The following is a 17,393-nucleotide window of genomic DNA, read 5'->3' on the forward strand; positions in this document are numbered from 1 at the left end:
ATGCTAAAGAATTCATTAAAAACTATCGGAACTCATAAAAAATCTCATAAAAGTTATTGGATGCAAAATCAACTCACAAAACTCAGTTGCATTTTTATACACTAAAATGAACAATCTAAAAAGCAAATTAAGAAAATAATTCCATGTATAATAACATCAAAAAGAATAAAATATTTAGGAAAAAAGGGAATCAAGGAGTCAACAGACTTGTATACTGAAGACTACAAAATGTTGCTGAAAGAAATAAAGAAGAAAGAAATGGAAAGACATCCCATATTCATGAATTGGAAGATGTAATTTTGTTAATATGTCAACACAACTCAAATCAGTCTACAGATTCAATACAGTCTCTAACAAAATCCCAATGACTTTTTTTTTTTTTTTTGGCAGAAATAGAGAAATCCATCAAAGGACCACAAAGATCAAACCATAAAGGGCAATGAATAGCCAAAACAAAACTGTAGGTCTCACACTTTCAAAACTTATTATAAATTTGCAGTAACAAAATTATGTGGTACTGGCATAAAAGCAGATATAAACTGATGGAATAGAACAGAGAGCCCAGAAATAAACCCTCATATGTATGGTCAAATGATTTTGACACAGTTGCCAAGACCATTCAATGGGAAAAGGACAGTCTTTTCAACAAATGCTGTTGGACCCTTCCCTTTCACGGTATAAAATATTAACTCAAAGTAGACCAAAGATCTTAATGTAAGACCTAAAACTGTAAAACTCTTAGAAGAAAACAGTGGAGAAGCTTCAAGGCATTGGATTTGGTAGTGATTTGTTGACTATGACACCAAAAGCACAAGCAACAAAAGGAAAGATAGAGACATAGGATGGAATACTATTTTGTCATAGGGAGAAAGCTAACCCTAATGGGGCACCTGAATGAACCTTGAGGACATTATGCAAGTGACGGAGGCCAGACACGAAAGGTTAAACTCTGTAGGATTCCACTTATATGAGGTCTCTAGTGAAGTCAAACTCACAGAAACAGAAAGTAGGATGGTGTTTGCCAGGGGAGGGGCGGGGGAGAGGCAATGGGGAGTTTTTTAGAGAAGACAGAGTTTCACTTTTGCAAGAAGAAAATTTTCTGGAGATCAAAACAATGCGAGCATATGCTTAACACTACTGAACTGTACACTTAAAGGTGGTTAAAATGATAAACTTTAGGGTATATGTATTTTATCATAATTAAAAATGTAGGGCTTCCCTGGTGGCGCAGTGGTTGAGAGTCCGCCTGCCGATGCAGGGGACACGGATTCGTGCCCCGGTCCGGGAGGATCCCACATGCCGCGGAGCGGCTGGGCCCGTGAGCCATGGCCGCTGAGCCTGCGCGTCCGGAGCCTATGCTCCGCAAGGGGAGAGGCCACAGCAGTGAGAGGCCCACGTACCGCAAAAACAAAAATAAATAAAAGTAAAAGAATGAAGAGGTCACATAAAAATTCAGACTTGTGGCTTTTGCTGAAAAAGTTAGATGCTCTGGCGGCTCTAGGCCTACACATCTTCCCTGTTTTCCACAGTCTCCATCCTTCCTTGCCCGTCCGTTTGCCTGTTCCTTAAATTCGATGGTTATTATCAGCCATTTCATTCTTCTCACCACTGAAGTGGCTTTCTAATCACCAGTCTGCTGTTTTCTGTTTTGTCTTGCTTTTAAGACTTCTGGGATAATGCCCTTCTCTTTCTCCAAAATGTAAATCGTATCTATTCAGAGTATACAGTTGACCCTCGAATGAGGCAGGCAGTTGGGGCACCTCTCCACCGCCCAGCCCACCTGACCCCCAGCCCCGTGTAGTTGAAATCTCTATTCTGCTCTCTCGGCCTCAGAAACAAAGGAATTGATCAATGACTCGCCCAAGGGCAGGAAGCTGAAACAGTCTGGACAGAATCAGGACTCCAACCCTAGTTCTTTTGTTTCCACATATTGGGATCTCTAGTCAAACACAAACTTTTCCCCACACTTAGTGAATTCAAAGATTGTGAAATGAAAATACAGGTACTATATTTATTGGAAAAAATTTGCGTATGTGTGGACTCGTGCAGTTCAAGCAGGTATTGTTCAAGGGTCACCTGTATTTTCAAATCTCGCCTTCTTCCTCTTTCTCTGAGTTTCGTCATGTGTTTGTATGGCTGAAGCTTTGGGGGTTCACCCTGTGTCAAACAGCCATGTTATTTAAACGTTGGGAGTCCTCCTTCCTTGTCCTGTGGCTCTGAATGTATGTCTGGTCAGATACCTCTATTTCACGGATCTTCCAGATATTTATTGAATAAATCTATTAATAGAGTATTTCTATTATAGAAATACATAGAAGTTTTATCATAAAGTGTTTATATGAAATTCTTAATGTTTCAATTAATCGAATTATTTTTTCTACTGTTAGCTAACATTTATTAAGTAAATACAAGGTTCCCAGCTCTTCTCTAAGCATTTCACTGAAATTAAAACACTTAATCTTCATAAACTTGTTAGGTAGAAATGACTATTACTATCGTTTCACGGAGGAGAAAGACGTGTCGTAGAGAAATTAAATCAATTGCCGGGGTTTTACAGCTGGTAGATTATGGCAACAGAATTCAAACGAATGCAGCCTACCTCCAGGGTTCAAATTTTAACAAGTGCATGCCATTTAGAGTAAATAGTTCGGGAGTGATTCTCTTATAGTAATCTTTCTTCTGAAGATGATATAAAAATTAAAGTTCTTGGCTGGCTGTTTTTCTTTTCCTTCTGGAATGTGACAGTTTGGGTGCTGAGAGACTCTCCTCATTAGTCAGGGCTCTGATCTGAATGTGAATCTCATCTGATGCTCCACATCTGCCGCGTGTGTCCTGGGCTTTCTCCCCTGCAGCCTCTGGAATGGTTTGCTTGGTGCCTCTCCTCCGCCTGTGTCCCCCGGGGGAACATTCTTGGCTGTTGGCTTTATCCCATCCAGCTCTCCTCCATCTTCCCAATGTCCCTGATGGTTCACTTACCCTCATCTGCAGAGGCGTGGGATTTGTACACCCTGCTTCTTTGTGACTCACTGCAGGGCCCCTCCCCCTGCTTCCCCAGCAGCCCGATCCTGAGCGCAGCCCCGCTGTGGCTCCTGCGCCCGCAGCATCTCCGCCGCCGTGGTCCTCTGTGGCAGGGTGGCCGTGGAGTTCTGCTGCTGCTGGTCTCCCTACTGCCTCGTTCCTCTGCTGAAAATTTCCCCAAGTCCCTAATTAAATCCCCATGTCCGAAATACCTAGTTTCTATTGACCAGATCTTGACAATTAAGATATTTATATTTCAGGGTTTCCTGGACTCTTAATAAATGTGGCTCTATTTTTCTTTGGAGAAGTTCAGTAAATGTTTGTTGATTAGGATAATAAATTGCATGAGGAAAAGTTATAAAAATAGATGGATTCCTAACAATGGAGGCTATAAAATAGTAAGACCTTAATCTAACTGAGGAAAGAACACATGTCAAACATCTGGAAATAGAACATTACACCTTGTTTTAACTCACCAGACTCAACTTCCCAAACCCTTGCATCGAACATTCTTAAAGTCACTCACTCTGCACCACCCCCCTGCAGCCTGCCTTCACCCCACCCACATTTATACGCACTCTGACTATGGAGTCCAAGCTAGTTTGGCAAATATTATCATATTTTCCTTCCTTGAGGTCTTTTCCCACATGGACAAATGTAACTTTGGGCCACCCCATGGTCAGGTGTGTGCAGCCACCTTTGGGATGGATACAGCCGCTTTCCGTTCACTGACCTGAGATATCTTGAAAACATACAGGAGAGAAATATGTCTACATCCATTGCAGCAGTCGGAGCTGTAGTGTCTGGTTTACTTAAAGTTATTTACTGTTAACCTGGAGAGGCTCCCAGGCGCATGGACAAGTGCCAGACATTACAGCATCATAAAAAACCCAAGCAGTAGATGGAAACGACCTCTTAGTTATTAGCATGAAAATGATTGGATGAAGTGTGCTCTTGGCATGAAAATGTTAACAACATAAAGTTACGAGAAAGCATCTACAACATCTAAAGTGTTTCTTTCACACTGGCTTGATGTTGAAGTTCTGGTCGAAGACGTTTTATATTCTTCATGGAAGTATATTTTGATGATCAGATACAGAATATTTTGCGTAGTCTAAGAAAGATTAGGAATTTTTTTACTTTCACAACAGAAATCAGCCTGTATTTAACAATAAAAAAATATTTCGTTGAGGAAATTACAGGTTGTGAAAATGAGGGAACACACAGTTGTTTTTAAAGTGATGTAGCTCAAATACTGTGTGAGAGACACAAAACCATGACTAGCGTTATTTTTACTAACAAGTATTGGGTATCCAGCGTACATATCACATCTCTTGGATAAAACAATCATACTAGAAACTCTGTTTCTCCCTGTAAAGAGTTTATCCTTTAAAATGACAACGCCCACAAAACAGAGCCCTAGTAGTTTGAAGGCATACGATATAGGCTACCATACACAGCATACGACGTAAGGCACTATCAGATGCTGCTGAGAGACAATATATAACATCTGCTTTATTTTGAGATTTTTGTACTTTCTCCCTATAATTACTTATGCTTCATCACTTCAAGGAATGTGAAGTTTATGCTTATTGGGTAGCAAATAACTTTGATCACATCAAATGAAACTCAAAACCTATACTGTTTCCCTTCATTAAACCCACTGAGGTGACACGTGAAGGACAAGAGGCTGCACCAGGTCCTCCACTTTGTTACTCTGGACGTAACGTGATGAATCTTAGCGACCCTCCGAGATGTTTCCTCCTCAACGATACGTATCTCCCAGTTGCTTCAAAAAGAGCTGGATGATTTGTTTGGGAGTTTCTTTGGCCAAGCAACGTCAAAGAGAAGGCATGCCTGATTATTCTTAACGGGGCCCTTGACAAGGCACAGCTGCTGTCAGCCAGCGCCATGGTTTCTGCCCAGTGATGAAATGACACGGTATTTCCGTGAACAGAAACCGTGCTGGGCCTAGAGTTCCAGCCCCACGCGGCACAGGCACACTGACCGAGTCTCCCGTTCATGAAGCCCGGGTGGGAACGGTCTACAGCATTGTTGGAGCGACGTCCCCGTCTGGTGATCTGATAGCTGCTGCCCCATCAGCCTCTTCTCCCTACCCGACCTGTGCTGGGCAGGTGCTCTGTCTGGGGACCTGGCTGCCCAGGTTGCTATGACGACAGAGAAATAATAGATGCGGAAGTAAGAGCAGCTTTTCTCCTCCTCTCATTCCTGACAAACGTGAACTATTATTCTGCTCAGGACTTCAGATATAACTAAGGCGGGTGGAGTGAGGAAAAGGGGCTTCCGACGACACGGGTCTCGGGCAGGGAGCCCGGCATTCCTCACCACCTGCCTTTCAAAGGAAATGCTGGGGAGAATTACAGTCAGTAGTTTTCTCCAACACTGTTTCATTTGAAAGTACGCTTTGCGAGCTCACATGCCCTCAGTGAACCCTCATTCTTCTAAAATCTCTAACTGAACATAAACCATTTCAATTTTGTGACTCAAGGTTTCTGAAATTGGCCTTCACTTACTTGAATTTATTTAAAGAGGCAGAGCTCAAAGTCCCTGTTAACCATTGTTCTGGGGTCACACAAGGTACGCAAGATTCCGGACGGCCTCTGACACGATGCAGTTTTAAGACAAGACAGGCACCAAACTATGTTTAACATCTTGTCGTGATCAGCTTACCCTTTCCCTGAAGTGTCTTTAGGTTGAGACAATGCTGCGTGTGGGCTGGAGAGGAACGGGGTGAGCATGAGGTCTGAGCGTGAAGCCAAGTGACTGACACAGAGACTCCCAGACAGGCTTTTTCGTTTTCTGTTTTTGTCATTCAGGTAGCAGGTGGCAGGAGTGTCCTCTGGGACTCCTTTGAAAAGAAATAGGGTTCAAAGTAGAAGAGGACACTTGAGAGAAGTTCGAGGTGACAAAATAAAAAGGCAATAAGTTTACACTTTTCTAAGGGCCGTCCTTACATATTCTCAGTAATTTCCATATGAGTAAGATGGGGACATACACAACTTCCAGACAGGGTGCCTGCATCTCATAAAGTGGTAAATATCTTAAGGGCTTTTATAATTGTCCTGCCTCCACCGTTTTATGCGTGATAGATTTCTCTGAAGACTGAAATTTGAAGTAATTATGAAGTAATAAAATGTATCTATTTTTTCGTCGTGTATTTAGCAACATATAAGGCAGATTATTTTCTCCCTACTCATTTAACACATTATGTTTGAGACACACATCTATTTTCAAGTATTTGAAATTACCAGACTCTCAGAGAAACCACTGTTTTCCTGTGGCAGGACAGCTGTGTTTCTCCCCCTGCAAACGTCAATTGCCAAGGAAGTGCTGGCAGAGCCAGCCTGGTGGCCCTGCAATGCTGCAAAGGATATTCAAGTATTTATGCATCGCGGGGGGAGTGGCATCTAAAATTCAAAGTTACGTATTTAAATGACTCATGCAGTAGAATGAGATGAAAGACTATGGGAGGAAACAGCACTACAAGCGGTTCTACAGTATTTACTCCTTAGTCCTATGTTGTGCAAACACGGTGTGATAATGTGTATAAACAAATACTTAGCAACTGAGTGTGCTGCAGCTACAGATCCAATGTGGGTGATACCGCGTCTCGCTTTGGTTTTCACATCTTGACAATTCATTTTGTATGAGATGATCTTATACAGAATTCTATAAAAATAAGGAGAAGTGTTATGATTTCTCTCCTTTCCTTCAAGAATTCCACTTAAATCTGGTGCACTGTTTGCAAACTAGACATCCATGTAGCTGTGGTTAAGCTTATGGATTTAGAATAGATATGTGCATTACTTACTTCAGTCTAATGTGATTATAGGAAATGCTATCATCTGTATGGGACATTATTTTTAAACATTGTGGTTTTTCTTGGATGACTATGAAGATGTTCTGTACCTCACTTGTCTGCCTCAAAGATATCATAACCACATCCTCTAAGAGATATGCTCTGTATTTTTACCCTGGAATGGATGTCTTTTCTCCCCATTCCTCCAAGATTCGAACTGAACGTATGTTAATATGCAGTGAGTGCATTTTATAAACTTCACTTTCTATCATCTAAGGAAGACGGGGGCCATTCAAACAAAGGTCTGACTTAATTAAACATTTTAAGGTCTCAGTAAACGTTTGATTACACTTGGTGTGGTAAGTGGACCTTCGCTCATCTGAAAAGTCGCTGATGCCCTCCACGGTGTGACCAGCGAGAGAAGTGTGGGCGCAGAGGCACAGCTGCTGAGACCTTCACATCGTGGGCAGGTTCGGCCCACGCGTGTGTTTGTTCTTATCCTGCTGAGCAGTGAGGGAGGGTGCAGAGCGTTGGTGGCAACAGCGTTGCTAGCAGAGTGACCAGAGACACACTGTGACGCCTGCTGTAGCTGAGCAGGTTTGGGTCTGAGTAATTTCCACACGCTCTTCACTTTTTAACACCTTCCTGATCTCTTTCTGCTCCTTTCAATCTATCGTAAGCATCTGTCTTCTCACTGATGATTGTCTGTAGAACTAAAGGGCTTTATCATCCTCCTGTCAACACTGCACCTGCTATATCACGTGTGGTGTTTGAACGTGTTAGATGCTCGATGTACGTTTGTGCATTAACCGAAATTCTGTACTCATCTGTCCCGATGCACAAGAAAGTACTTTAAGCAAATGCAGTCTCCGCAGTTTAGAAGGAAGCCACTGACGCCTGGGAGACTCTGTCCCAGCACCTTCTCAGACCCGGGCGGCATGGTGGTGGGCGGAGCTGGAGTCCACAGGTAAAGGGACAGGTGGGCTCTGACACATGGTGAACAGCTGCTCCAGGTCTCTGTGAGAGTCAGAAATGCTTCCTAAGGAATTGTTTAAGCTTTACCATTAACCTTTTTGGGCAGTGGCCCAGTGGGAAGAAGGGGGAACTCACTTACTCATGTAGTTTTACTTCTCAGTCTGTCATACATCAGATGTTATGTTTGAGCAGGTCACTTCACTTTTGAATATTTTCAAATTCTCATTCGTAAATTAAAAGCTAATAACTTTTGCCTTGTTCTCGTCACAGGCTTTATTTTATAGACTGAAGGCGGCACTATAGCTGGCACACATGGTAACACGTTACTCATTTATATCGACGTGAATCATACAACTGAATGTAAGACTTTTAGCAAAAGCTAATTAACGAATCAAAATAATTTCTTAGACAACATGGCCCAATATTCGGGAGAGAGAATATTGTCAAAATGAATTATTGTTGGGATATTTTAACAATGTTGTGTCACGTGTCATTGTCGTGTCTGACGGTGTGGTGTTTAAAGAGCCATTGAGTGTGTCCATTGGCTGAGGGTGATGGAGAAGGTCAGGACAGGATGGGGGACCCCTGCTCTGTTCAGCCAGCTGTTAGGCTCGTGGTCTGGTTTTGTTCCTGTGGTTTAAAGAATAATCTACATTCAGTGAGATGCAAGATTCAAGCTTATTATTCTTCCTGTTTTTGTCCAGTAAAGAGTACACAGAGTCCTCTATACGCTTTCTTACAACATTATTCTGGTATTAATCCATTATTTAACTATTATTTAACTTTAAATCCATTATTTAACTATTATTAACACTTAACTATTCAATCCATTCGGATTCATCGTTAGTGTATCCCCAGCTGTGCTTGCACCATTTATGATACCAGTCCTTTTAACACTAGGTTTAAAAAAAAAAAGACACTCTATCATGTATTACAATTTCAAATACATTAAGATCTATTTTGGAGGTTCTATCCATTTCTGCTGATGAATTTGTCCATTTGAATATTAATACATTGATTTGATTATAGGATTTAACAGCATATTCAGGGATTGATAACTTCTCCCAATTCCTACTACTCTTCTTTTTAAAGTATTTCTCAGATGTTCTGGGGGACATCTTAAAACTTTCTGTTGACTTAGTTTGTTTTTATTGAAAACTTCACCAAGTATATGGCGTACCATTGTTAAGAGCTTAGATTTTATTTTCTGTCCTTCAATAAGAATTTACAATTTCTTTAAAGCAATCTATGACAATTAGTTAAATTTCTAAAGATTTTATAGGATTCTCCCCCAGATTTTTAATAATTTTCCTGGTGTTTATTGCTATCATAGGAAAAAGGGTATTTTTATGTTACAGTAATCTTATGTGAAGCTACATTATCTTTTAAATTCCAACTAGCATTTTAGGGGAGTATACTTGGAGTCTGCAATTATATTTTTAATAAAAAAATTGTATTTTCTTAATAGTTATAAAATTAATTCCATTTTCTTATTTTACTTTATAAGTAAAACTCATCAATATTTTTGAAAACTAATGGGCATCTTTATCCAGTAACTGATTTTGATTAATATGGTTTCCTTGTTTTAACATTTAGGATAATTTTTACTGCTTTTTAAAATTGACTTTATTAATTTTATTCTTTCAAAAATATTTAATGAAGGCTTTTTATGAGCCAGGTGCCACCTTAGGCTCTTTGACTACGTCTGAGAACAAGGTACAGCTTTTGCTGCCCTGGTGTGGAACCCAGCTTCATGGGGCAGAGACGAGTGACAGCATATTAGACACAGTGTGTCAGCACAGTGCAGGTGGGTAGGAAGGTGCTGACAGGCTATGAAATGAGAGGTAGTGCAGGTGAACAAAGACAGAGGTATGTGGAGAGCTATCATTTGTAAAAGGTTGGTGAATGTAGGACTCATTGGGGTAACTTTTGATCAAAGAGTAGCAGGAGGTGAGGGTGTAAGCCACACAAGCATTTAGGGAACGACCGTGCTGGGCTCAGGGAACAGCCAGGCATATTCAAGAAGCATCGTAAGGTTTTCTTCTATTCCTGTTTTCCTTAGAGTTTTTATTAGGAATTGCAGCTCAGTTTGACCAAATGTCCTCTCAGAATCTCTAAGGGAGGGGAAAAATCTCTCTCTCTCATCTCTGTATATCTCAATAGATCTATGTATCAGTAGATAATGTATGTATATTTAACTTGATGAAAGTAATTACTTTGATAATAACATCTGATATTTATCCAGGTTTGCTGTTTTGAAATAAAACCTACTCAGTCATAGTTCAATTTCTTTTGTCACTTGTTGGAGTCTATATGCTAATAGTGTGTTTAGAATGATAACATCTGTATTCATATTAATAATGGTCACGTTTTCGCTTCATAAAATTTCTTATTAATTTTCATTTTAGTTTGATTTAATAACATGAATTAAAGCAACTTCAGTAATTTTATGCTGGAATAATTACTTCTTAAAGAATTAGGTAAAACTTAGTTTTGAACCCATGTGGTCCTGATGTCTTTTTAAAAGTAAACTTTTTACCTATTTAAAAATTTAATTTAACCTGCCTCATAGAACATAAAACTAGTCAGTTGGCACACAGCAATAAGAAAATACAGTAAAACATTACTTGTATCATTGAAGAAATCATCTTGGAATTAAAGCAAATGCTGAAATAGTGTTACTGTAGTGTGTGCACTAGCTAACAATGCATTCTGCTTGTTGTTCACCTTATCTAGAAGGTGACATTTCACCCGCTGTTATTACATAGAATCTTATTTTAATGAGGTCTTTGAAAGTGATGGGATCTTCAGTCATAGCTTTAAGTATTACAGTAAAAATGGATCACATGTTCTAGATAACCTTGCCTCACTAAAGTAACTGGTTCTCTTCCATGTTGAAATTCATTGATATATTATCATTACTATATCCTGATTATTAGAGCTGACATTTGTTATTCAGTCAACCTTCATTCTTATTTGTAATATTTACCAAAATTGAAAAATTACTGCATACTTGAATACTACTTTAAGCTGAAACTTTAGGAATTCAGGAGTATTAAATATTTGGTAGTTCTTTTTTAAACATACACCTATGTATACATTTTTGCTGTGACTTTTTATTTTACAACATAACATTCAGACTTGAAGTGCCTATGTAAAGGATCCTACTGTACTTATCTACGTACATGGAATGTTTTTCACAAATTAAAATGCAGGAAGCGTGGTGAAATGAATGAATGTGTGAAATGGGAATGTCACGTTGCCTTTTTCTCCAGCTGTTATGTCCCCAACAATCCTAACCCTCATCCCTTATTCCATCTATTTTTAGCTTTTCCAGCACAGTTCTGTGTCACTTGGTGGTAGCAATTGAAGGTGAGAATGTCTAAATTATCCCCAATTCCTTTCTTATTTTGCATCGATTCCTCCAAATTCTACATGATACTTGATTTCCCACAATTGATTCACCCACCACTTCCAATGGTGATGTGATTTTCCTAGGTACAGTTCTATACCTTATTTTCCAGCTGGATAATTTCTGCTGTTACACTTGATTCACTATCCAACCAACGGCACCAGGGCTTGTAGACATTACAGACTCTGTCCTTGATTGGACGTCTCTCTCTTATGAAGGCCCTGTCTCCTGCCCTGAAAACTGGCACCATGCTGCCCCACCTGCCATCTGTAGGTGTGAAAGTGCACCCCTGTCCTCACACCACAGAGGGGGTCGTGTGCCCCTGCCTCCAACGCTCCGCAGATTCCTCTGAAAACCTAACCACGGATGTAGAGTGACAGGGGCCAGAGGACCCAACCCCATTCAGGAAAGCCTTACAATTACAGGTTCACCTCAAACTCTTATGCTGTAATAATATATGGAATAAGTAAATTCTTTCTTCCCCACAATTAATACGAATGAAAAATGATTACACAATGAAATGCTTTGCTTACTCAGTGTTCACAGGTGATCACCATCTCAACATGAATAGTAAAGCTTGATATATTATCTAGTGTTCGTATAGTTGTTTTGTCTGAAAAACAGTTTGTTTAAAATCATTCCTCAAAGTCACGTTCAGTTTCCTTTTCTGCCAGAGGTCAAGACTTTAAGGAAATTATTTACTGCAAGTAACATATCAAGAGGGACGGATCCAAAGTTAAAGTGAAATTCTAGGTAACCGCTTTGCAACGCGGCCGTCAGTGAGTTGCAATGCTTATCTTCCCCTCTGGAGATCTGAATCTTGTCTGGCTGTTCTGACATCATGCTGGACTAAGAGCTGAGGTCTCACAAGCTGTCTCCGTGCTCGTTTGCCACTGAAGCTGTGTGTGTGTGTGTGTGTGTGTGTGTGTGTGTGTGTGTGTTTCCTAATGTGTGCTTCAGGCAGGTCCAGGCAAATCAGAAGTCTCTATTTTCATCAGTTAAAAACAATAGCCAGGGTTGGAGTGGAAGAGGGATGAGTAGGCAGAGCGTAGAGGATTTCAGCATTTAGCGAAAATACTCTGTGACTCGCTGATGGTGGATACACGTTCGAACGCACAGAGCGCTCAGCACCAAGAGTGAAGCCTAACGCAGGCCGCACCCTCTGGGTGATGTTGCCGTGTCGACGTAGGTTCGTAAGTTGGAACAAAGGTCCCACTCAGCGGGGGCACGTTGATCATCGGGGAGACTGTGCATCTGTGGGACGGGGGTCTAGGGGAAATCTCTGTACTTTCCCCTCAATTTTGCTATGAACCTGAGACTACCCTACAAAAATAAATTCTTTAAAAATGAAAATATAAAATAACCCCCAGCTATGAGCACTTTTGACTTCATAGCAAAGCAGTGGCAGACAGCTAAATCCCTCCTTAGAGTCTCATAGAAGATAGGGTGGCCCCCAACAGTATGGAGGAAGGACAGAGACCACAAAAGGATTTTATGAAGTTTCCCTTCTAACAGACGAATGGAGCTTAAGAACATTCAGTTGACGGACTGAGCTGTTAGCTTGTCCTGGTTTAACAGAGTCAACCTATAAATATCCCACTTAACGCCACTTCCCTTTTCTGTTTTCACTGATTGCCCTTTTTTACCAATCTCTGTCCCTTTGCTCATGTACTCACCCAAGGCAATGTGAGAGCATAACTGTGCTGATACATTATCTGATGAAAATGCACGCTTGATTTGCACCATAAAATGTGAATGAACATGAAGAAGACGATTGGATTGGTGCTGATTTCTGATTTTTCAGGAAGATGACATTCATCATTATTCATGATGTGGAACCTACATTTTCCAACCTGACAGTATCAGGCCAATGAAATATGCATCCAAGGCATGGTAGGAAACCTGAAAAAAAATTAAAAACACATTGTGTCAATCCTGGTCCTGAAAAGATGGGTATTTCTGCATTAAGAAATGTGTGTGTGTCAAGGACTTGAAGTTATGCTTATCCAGAAAGATACCCATAATTAGCCACTTATTAAAAACAAAGTAAAATAAAGTTCTCTCTCTAGGGTAAGATTGTATAATTTTTAAAAGGTTTTTATGTTTCTCAGTTACACTTGACCAAAACTTCAAGATTGAAGTATACAAATGTAAAGCTTTAAAAGAAAACAGTTGCCCGTTGCCTATTTCGGAGGTAACTATATTTAACTTACACATTTCTACTTTATTCTCTTAGTTACACTTGAGATGCTTGTAATGTTATTTTTTATTTGATGCTAGACATTATCTATTACATGCTTATGATGGAATGTATTTAGCCATTGCATTCCACTCTCCCATGTATTTCACTAACACACTCCCAGTGCACTTGCATAATAATGATTATATAAATATTAAATGTCACTTGGAAACAAGCCAAGTTCATAAATGCATACTAAGCTAAAAATAAAGAAAAAAATGGGGACTTTGCATGGGATTGCCTTGAATATGGAAAAGCAGGAGAGAAGTGATTTCCTCACAGTGTTATGTCTGGGGATCCAGGACGTAGCATCTCCCTCATTTATTTAACAATGTTGTATTTGTTTGTTGAAATTAAATCAAAACCAGTTGATCTTTGTATATTACTTTGTATATATGCTATTCCATACTAAACTCACTTAATAACTCACCTGGTAATGTCTCATGTAATAGTGTCCATAGGCTCTTAAGGATTTTCTGTGTTCAAAATCACGTTACCTCTGAATAATGTCAGTTTCATTTCTTCTTTCAATTTTTATGATTCTTATTAGCTCTTTTCTTGCCTTATTTCAGTAAGATCTGAAGAAAAATTAAGTAGAAATGAAATTGGTGGACATTCTTGCCTCATTTCTGATCTCAAAGAGAAGTGTTTCAATAATTCATAGTTAATGCTCTGATGCTTCTCATACATTTTTGTGTATACTCTTTATAATATGAAGGATACTCCTTTGTATACTCAGTTTTCTATGAGCTTTTATCAAATGAATGTAATCAAATGCTTCTTTGTATCTATTAAAATGATTATATAATTTTCTTCATTTTTAAAATTTTCTACTTTTAACGTGATGAAATATATTGTTTTTATGTGTGTGTCTGTATCTTCTCTGTTGCTCAGATTGGGCTAATTTTATTGTTCTGTCCTCAGGTTTCCTGATTCTGTCTTCTGTCACTCTATCACCAGGCTAATTCAGCAAGGTTATTTATGTTATTGTATTTTTTAGTTCTATAATTTCATTTCCTTTTTATAATTTGTATTTCTTTCCTGAGATATTGTCATTTTTCATTTGGTTCAAGATAATTTTTAATTTCTTGCTGAAATATTTTTAAGGTGGTTTTAAAACCCTTGCCAGATGATTCCGATATGTAATTCATCTAGTTTGTGTTACTTGATTATCTTTCCTCATTCAAATTAGGATTTTCCTGGCTCTTAGTGTGACATATTATTTTAATCCTGGCCATTTTGCTTATATCTTAAGAGTCTCTGGTTCTTATTTACTTATTTTTCTTTTTAGCAAGAAGTCACTGTTTAGCACACAGGTCCTCGCCTAATTCTGTGGGCTGTGGTTCCACTGACAATATGACATTTAGAACCATTTTGGTGCTAGTTGGGTCTGATTGATTCATCTGCGTCATCAGGCTCCCCCCACCCTGCCCGGCATCCCGTTCCCTGATGGTGCTAGAGGAGGGGAAGGGGCTTCCCCAGGTCGGGTCCCTGCTGCCACTAAGTGGATAAAGGGATGCTTCACCTAGCAGTGGGTGGACCACCCCTCTGTTGGGAAAGATCTGTGCTCTTCCTCCAGGCCTGGGAGCCCTAATCGGTTTTTTTTCTCTCTACCTTTCAGAGTTCTACTTGGTTGTGTCTGGCACTTTTTTCAGTGTTTTAGTTGTACTTGTTTGGGAGAGAGAACTTTATGCCATCTTGTAGGGAGCAGAAGTCATTCTAAACCATGTTGATAGTCAATCCTTTAATGACTGTATGGCGAGCATTTTTCTATGTGTTTAATAAATTATGTCCCCATGTTTATTAATTGCTTCTTCACTAATTATTCTTAATTCTTCTCTTAGTTTATGTGAGTTTTTAAATTATATATATACTTACATATTTTCCAGGTATGTTTGCTATAAATAATCCTCAGCTTTCTGAACTTCTTTTAATATTGCTAACATTTGTTGTGGTATAATATTTTGAGAAATTATCATTATTTAACTGGTAGAAATAGACCTAGTAATTCTATAATTTAGAGAGTTGAGAGTTATTGATAATAGCTGTCTCCATCATTATTCTAAATTTTCAGGGAAAGGAAAAGAAAATGTACAATGATATAGTGGGAAAATAATAACCATTTAGTTTTTGCAAAAGTGTTTGAGTGAATTGGAACAACTTTAATTAGAATTAGCACGCTGGTCAAATTTGCAGGGTAATTTATTCATAGATCTCCAAATAGTGCATCATGGATGTTCAATAAATATTTAGTAAATTAATAAATATAGTGGTTCGAGCACTACATCTTTCTGTAGACCTAACATAGACCATAAACTCACGAGAGCCTTGATAAATGTGAATGGAAGATGATGACATCGTGAGTGAACAGGGACCACAGGATGATGGGAAGAGGAAGGATGTGGATGCCTGCATTCCTTCAGTGTTAGATCTTTCATCTCCTCCATCTGCCGTAAAATGTTTCTGACCACTAGGGAAAACTGTGAGACGTGGAAAAGACAACCCATTATTTCAAGGGTTTTCAATTGTACAAAAGTTTTTGCCAGCGTACTGATAATGGTATCATTTTTATTATGTTTTATGTTAGGTTCAGGTTCTTCGGAATGCCGGAGAAGAAGTGACCCTGACGGTCTCATTTTTTAAAAGAGCACCTGCTTTCCTCAAACTCCCACTGAACGAAGATTGTGCATGTAAGCATTTATGAAGAATAGGTAGTATGCTCACGTCATATTTACTTTCTAAGCCATTATTTCCTGGCAGTAATTTCTTTTTAAAGTTGGGATTCCTGCCTGAATGCGAACATTTTTCTTTAATATCACAAAGCATTCAATTAACCCTTCTCCAAAGGGAACAGCTGTTGTCTGTGTTTCAGAATGTATTCACATTTAGTTATTTTCCAACCTATAACTGGGGAAATATTATTTACTTTAAAAATGAATGTCATATCAAACATATGCATTTTGTATCTCTATTAAAATTTCATTCATATTGTTTGAGGAATATATATTCTCTAAGTAGAAAATAATATTCTCTTATTTGGCTACTGAACTTACTAAATAAGCATTTACACTTCATTTGTCCTGATGAGAACAGGGAGATTGCAGGAAGCCCCAGTCTATGTGGAAATGTAATCATTTTCATAAGAACTACTTAAAACTTTCTGTATCTATTTTCATATTATGAAATGAAATGCATATTATCTTACAGTTTTTGCTAAAAGCAAAGAATTATTATTTTTAACTGAGGCATAGTTTACATGAACTGAAATGCAGAGATCCTCAATGCTCAGTGGGATCAGCTCTGACAGACGCTCACATTTGCTTAAGCCACATCCCTTTAGATCACAGAACGGTTCTGCTGTGCCTCTTCCAGTAAATAACATTCCCAGAAACAGCTACTGCCTTAATGTCTTGTCATCAAGTATTAATGTAATCAAACTGTATTTCTTCTTTTACGTCTGCTTCTTTCCTTATGAACCGTCTCGTGTTAACGTATTTCGGGAGGTTACTTATTTACATTGCTGTACAGTATTCTACCGTATGAGTGTAGTAGAGTTTGGTAATGCATTCTCCTGCTGGTAGACAGCAGGGCTGTTTCCGGTATTTTGCTATTGTAAATAAAGCTGCTGTAAACATTCTCGTACAAGGCTTCTGGAAGTCATAGTATTTTATGTCACTACTATAAGTACCTAGGAGTGGAATTGCTGAGTCACAAGACGGATGTGTAATCAACTTGCTAACAAACTGCCAAATACATTTCTAAGGTGGGCGTGTGTTTACAAACCCCCCACTGTCCACTCCAGTGGCGGATGAGAGAGGTCTGGCTGCTCTCCATTAATTCCAATATTTGATGGTCAAAAATTTCTTTAGCCATTCTCTTGAGTGTGTAGTGGTACCGAATTGTAGTTTTAATTTGCATTTCCCTGAAGG

At 39.1% G+C, this 17,393-nt stretch overlaps 1 protein-coding gene across 7 annotated transcripts in view; it reads left to right on the forward strand.

Moving 5' to 3' along the window:
- SNTG1 (syntrophin gamma 1) overlaps positions 1-17,393 on the forward strand; it is a 479,377-nt gene that overhangs the window by 330,256 nt on the left and 131,728 nt on the right. For all 7 annotated transcript variants that reach the window (XM_060286992.1, XM_060286996.1, XM_060286991.1 and 4 more), the window contains one exon: positions 16,052-16,154. In XM_060286992.1, coding sequence (XP_060142975.1) covers positions 16,052-16,154 — 103 coding nt within the window. The remainder of the gene's footprint in view (positions 1-16,051; positions 16,155-17,393) is intronic.

This window comes from Globicephala melas, chromosome 17 (assembly GCF_963455315.2).
Source record: "Globicephala melas chromosome 17, mGloMel1.2, whole genome shotgun sequence".
NCBI lineage: Eukaryota > Metazoa > Chordata > Mammalia > Artiodactyla > Delphinidae > Globicephala > Globicephala melas.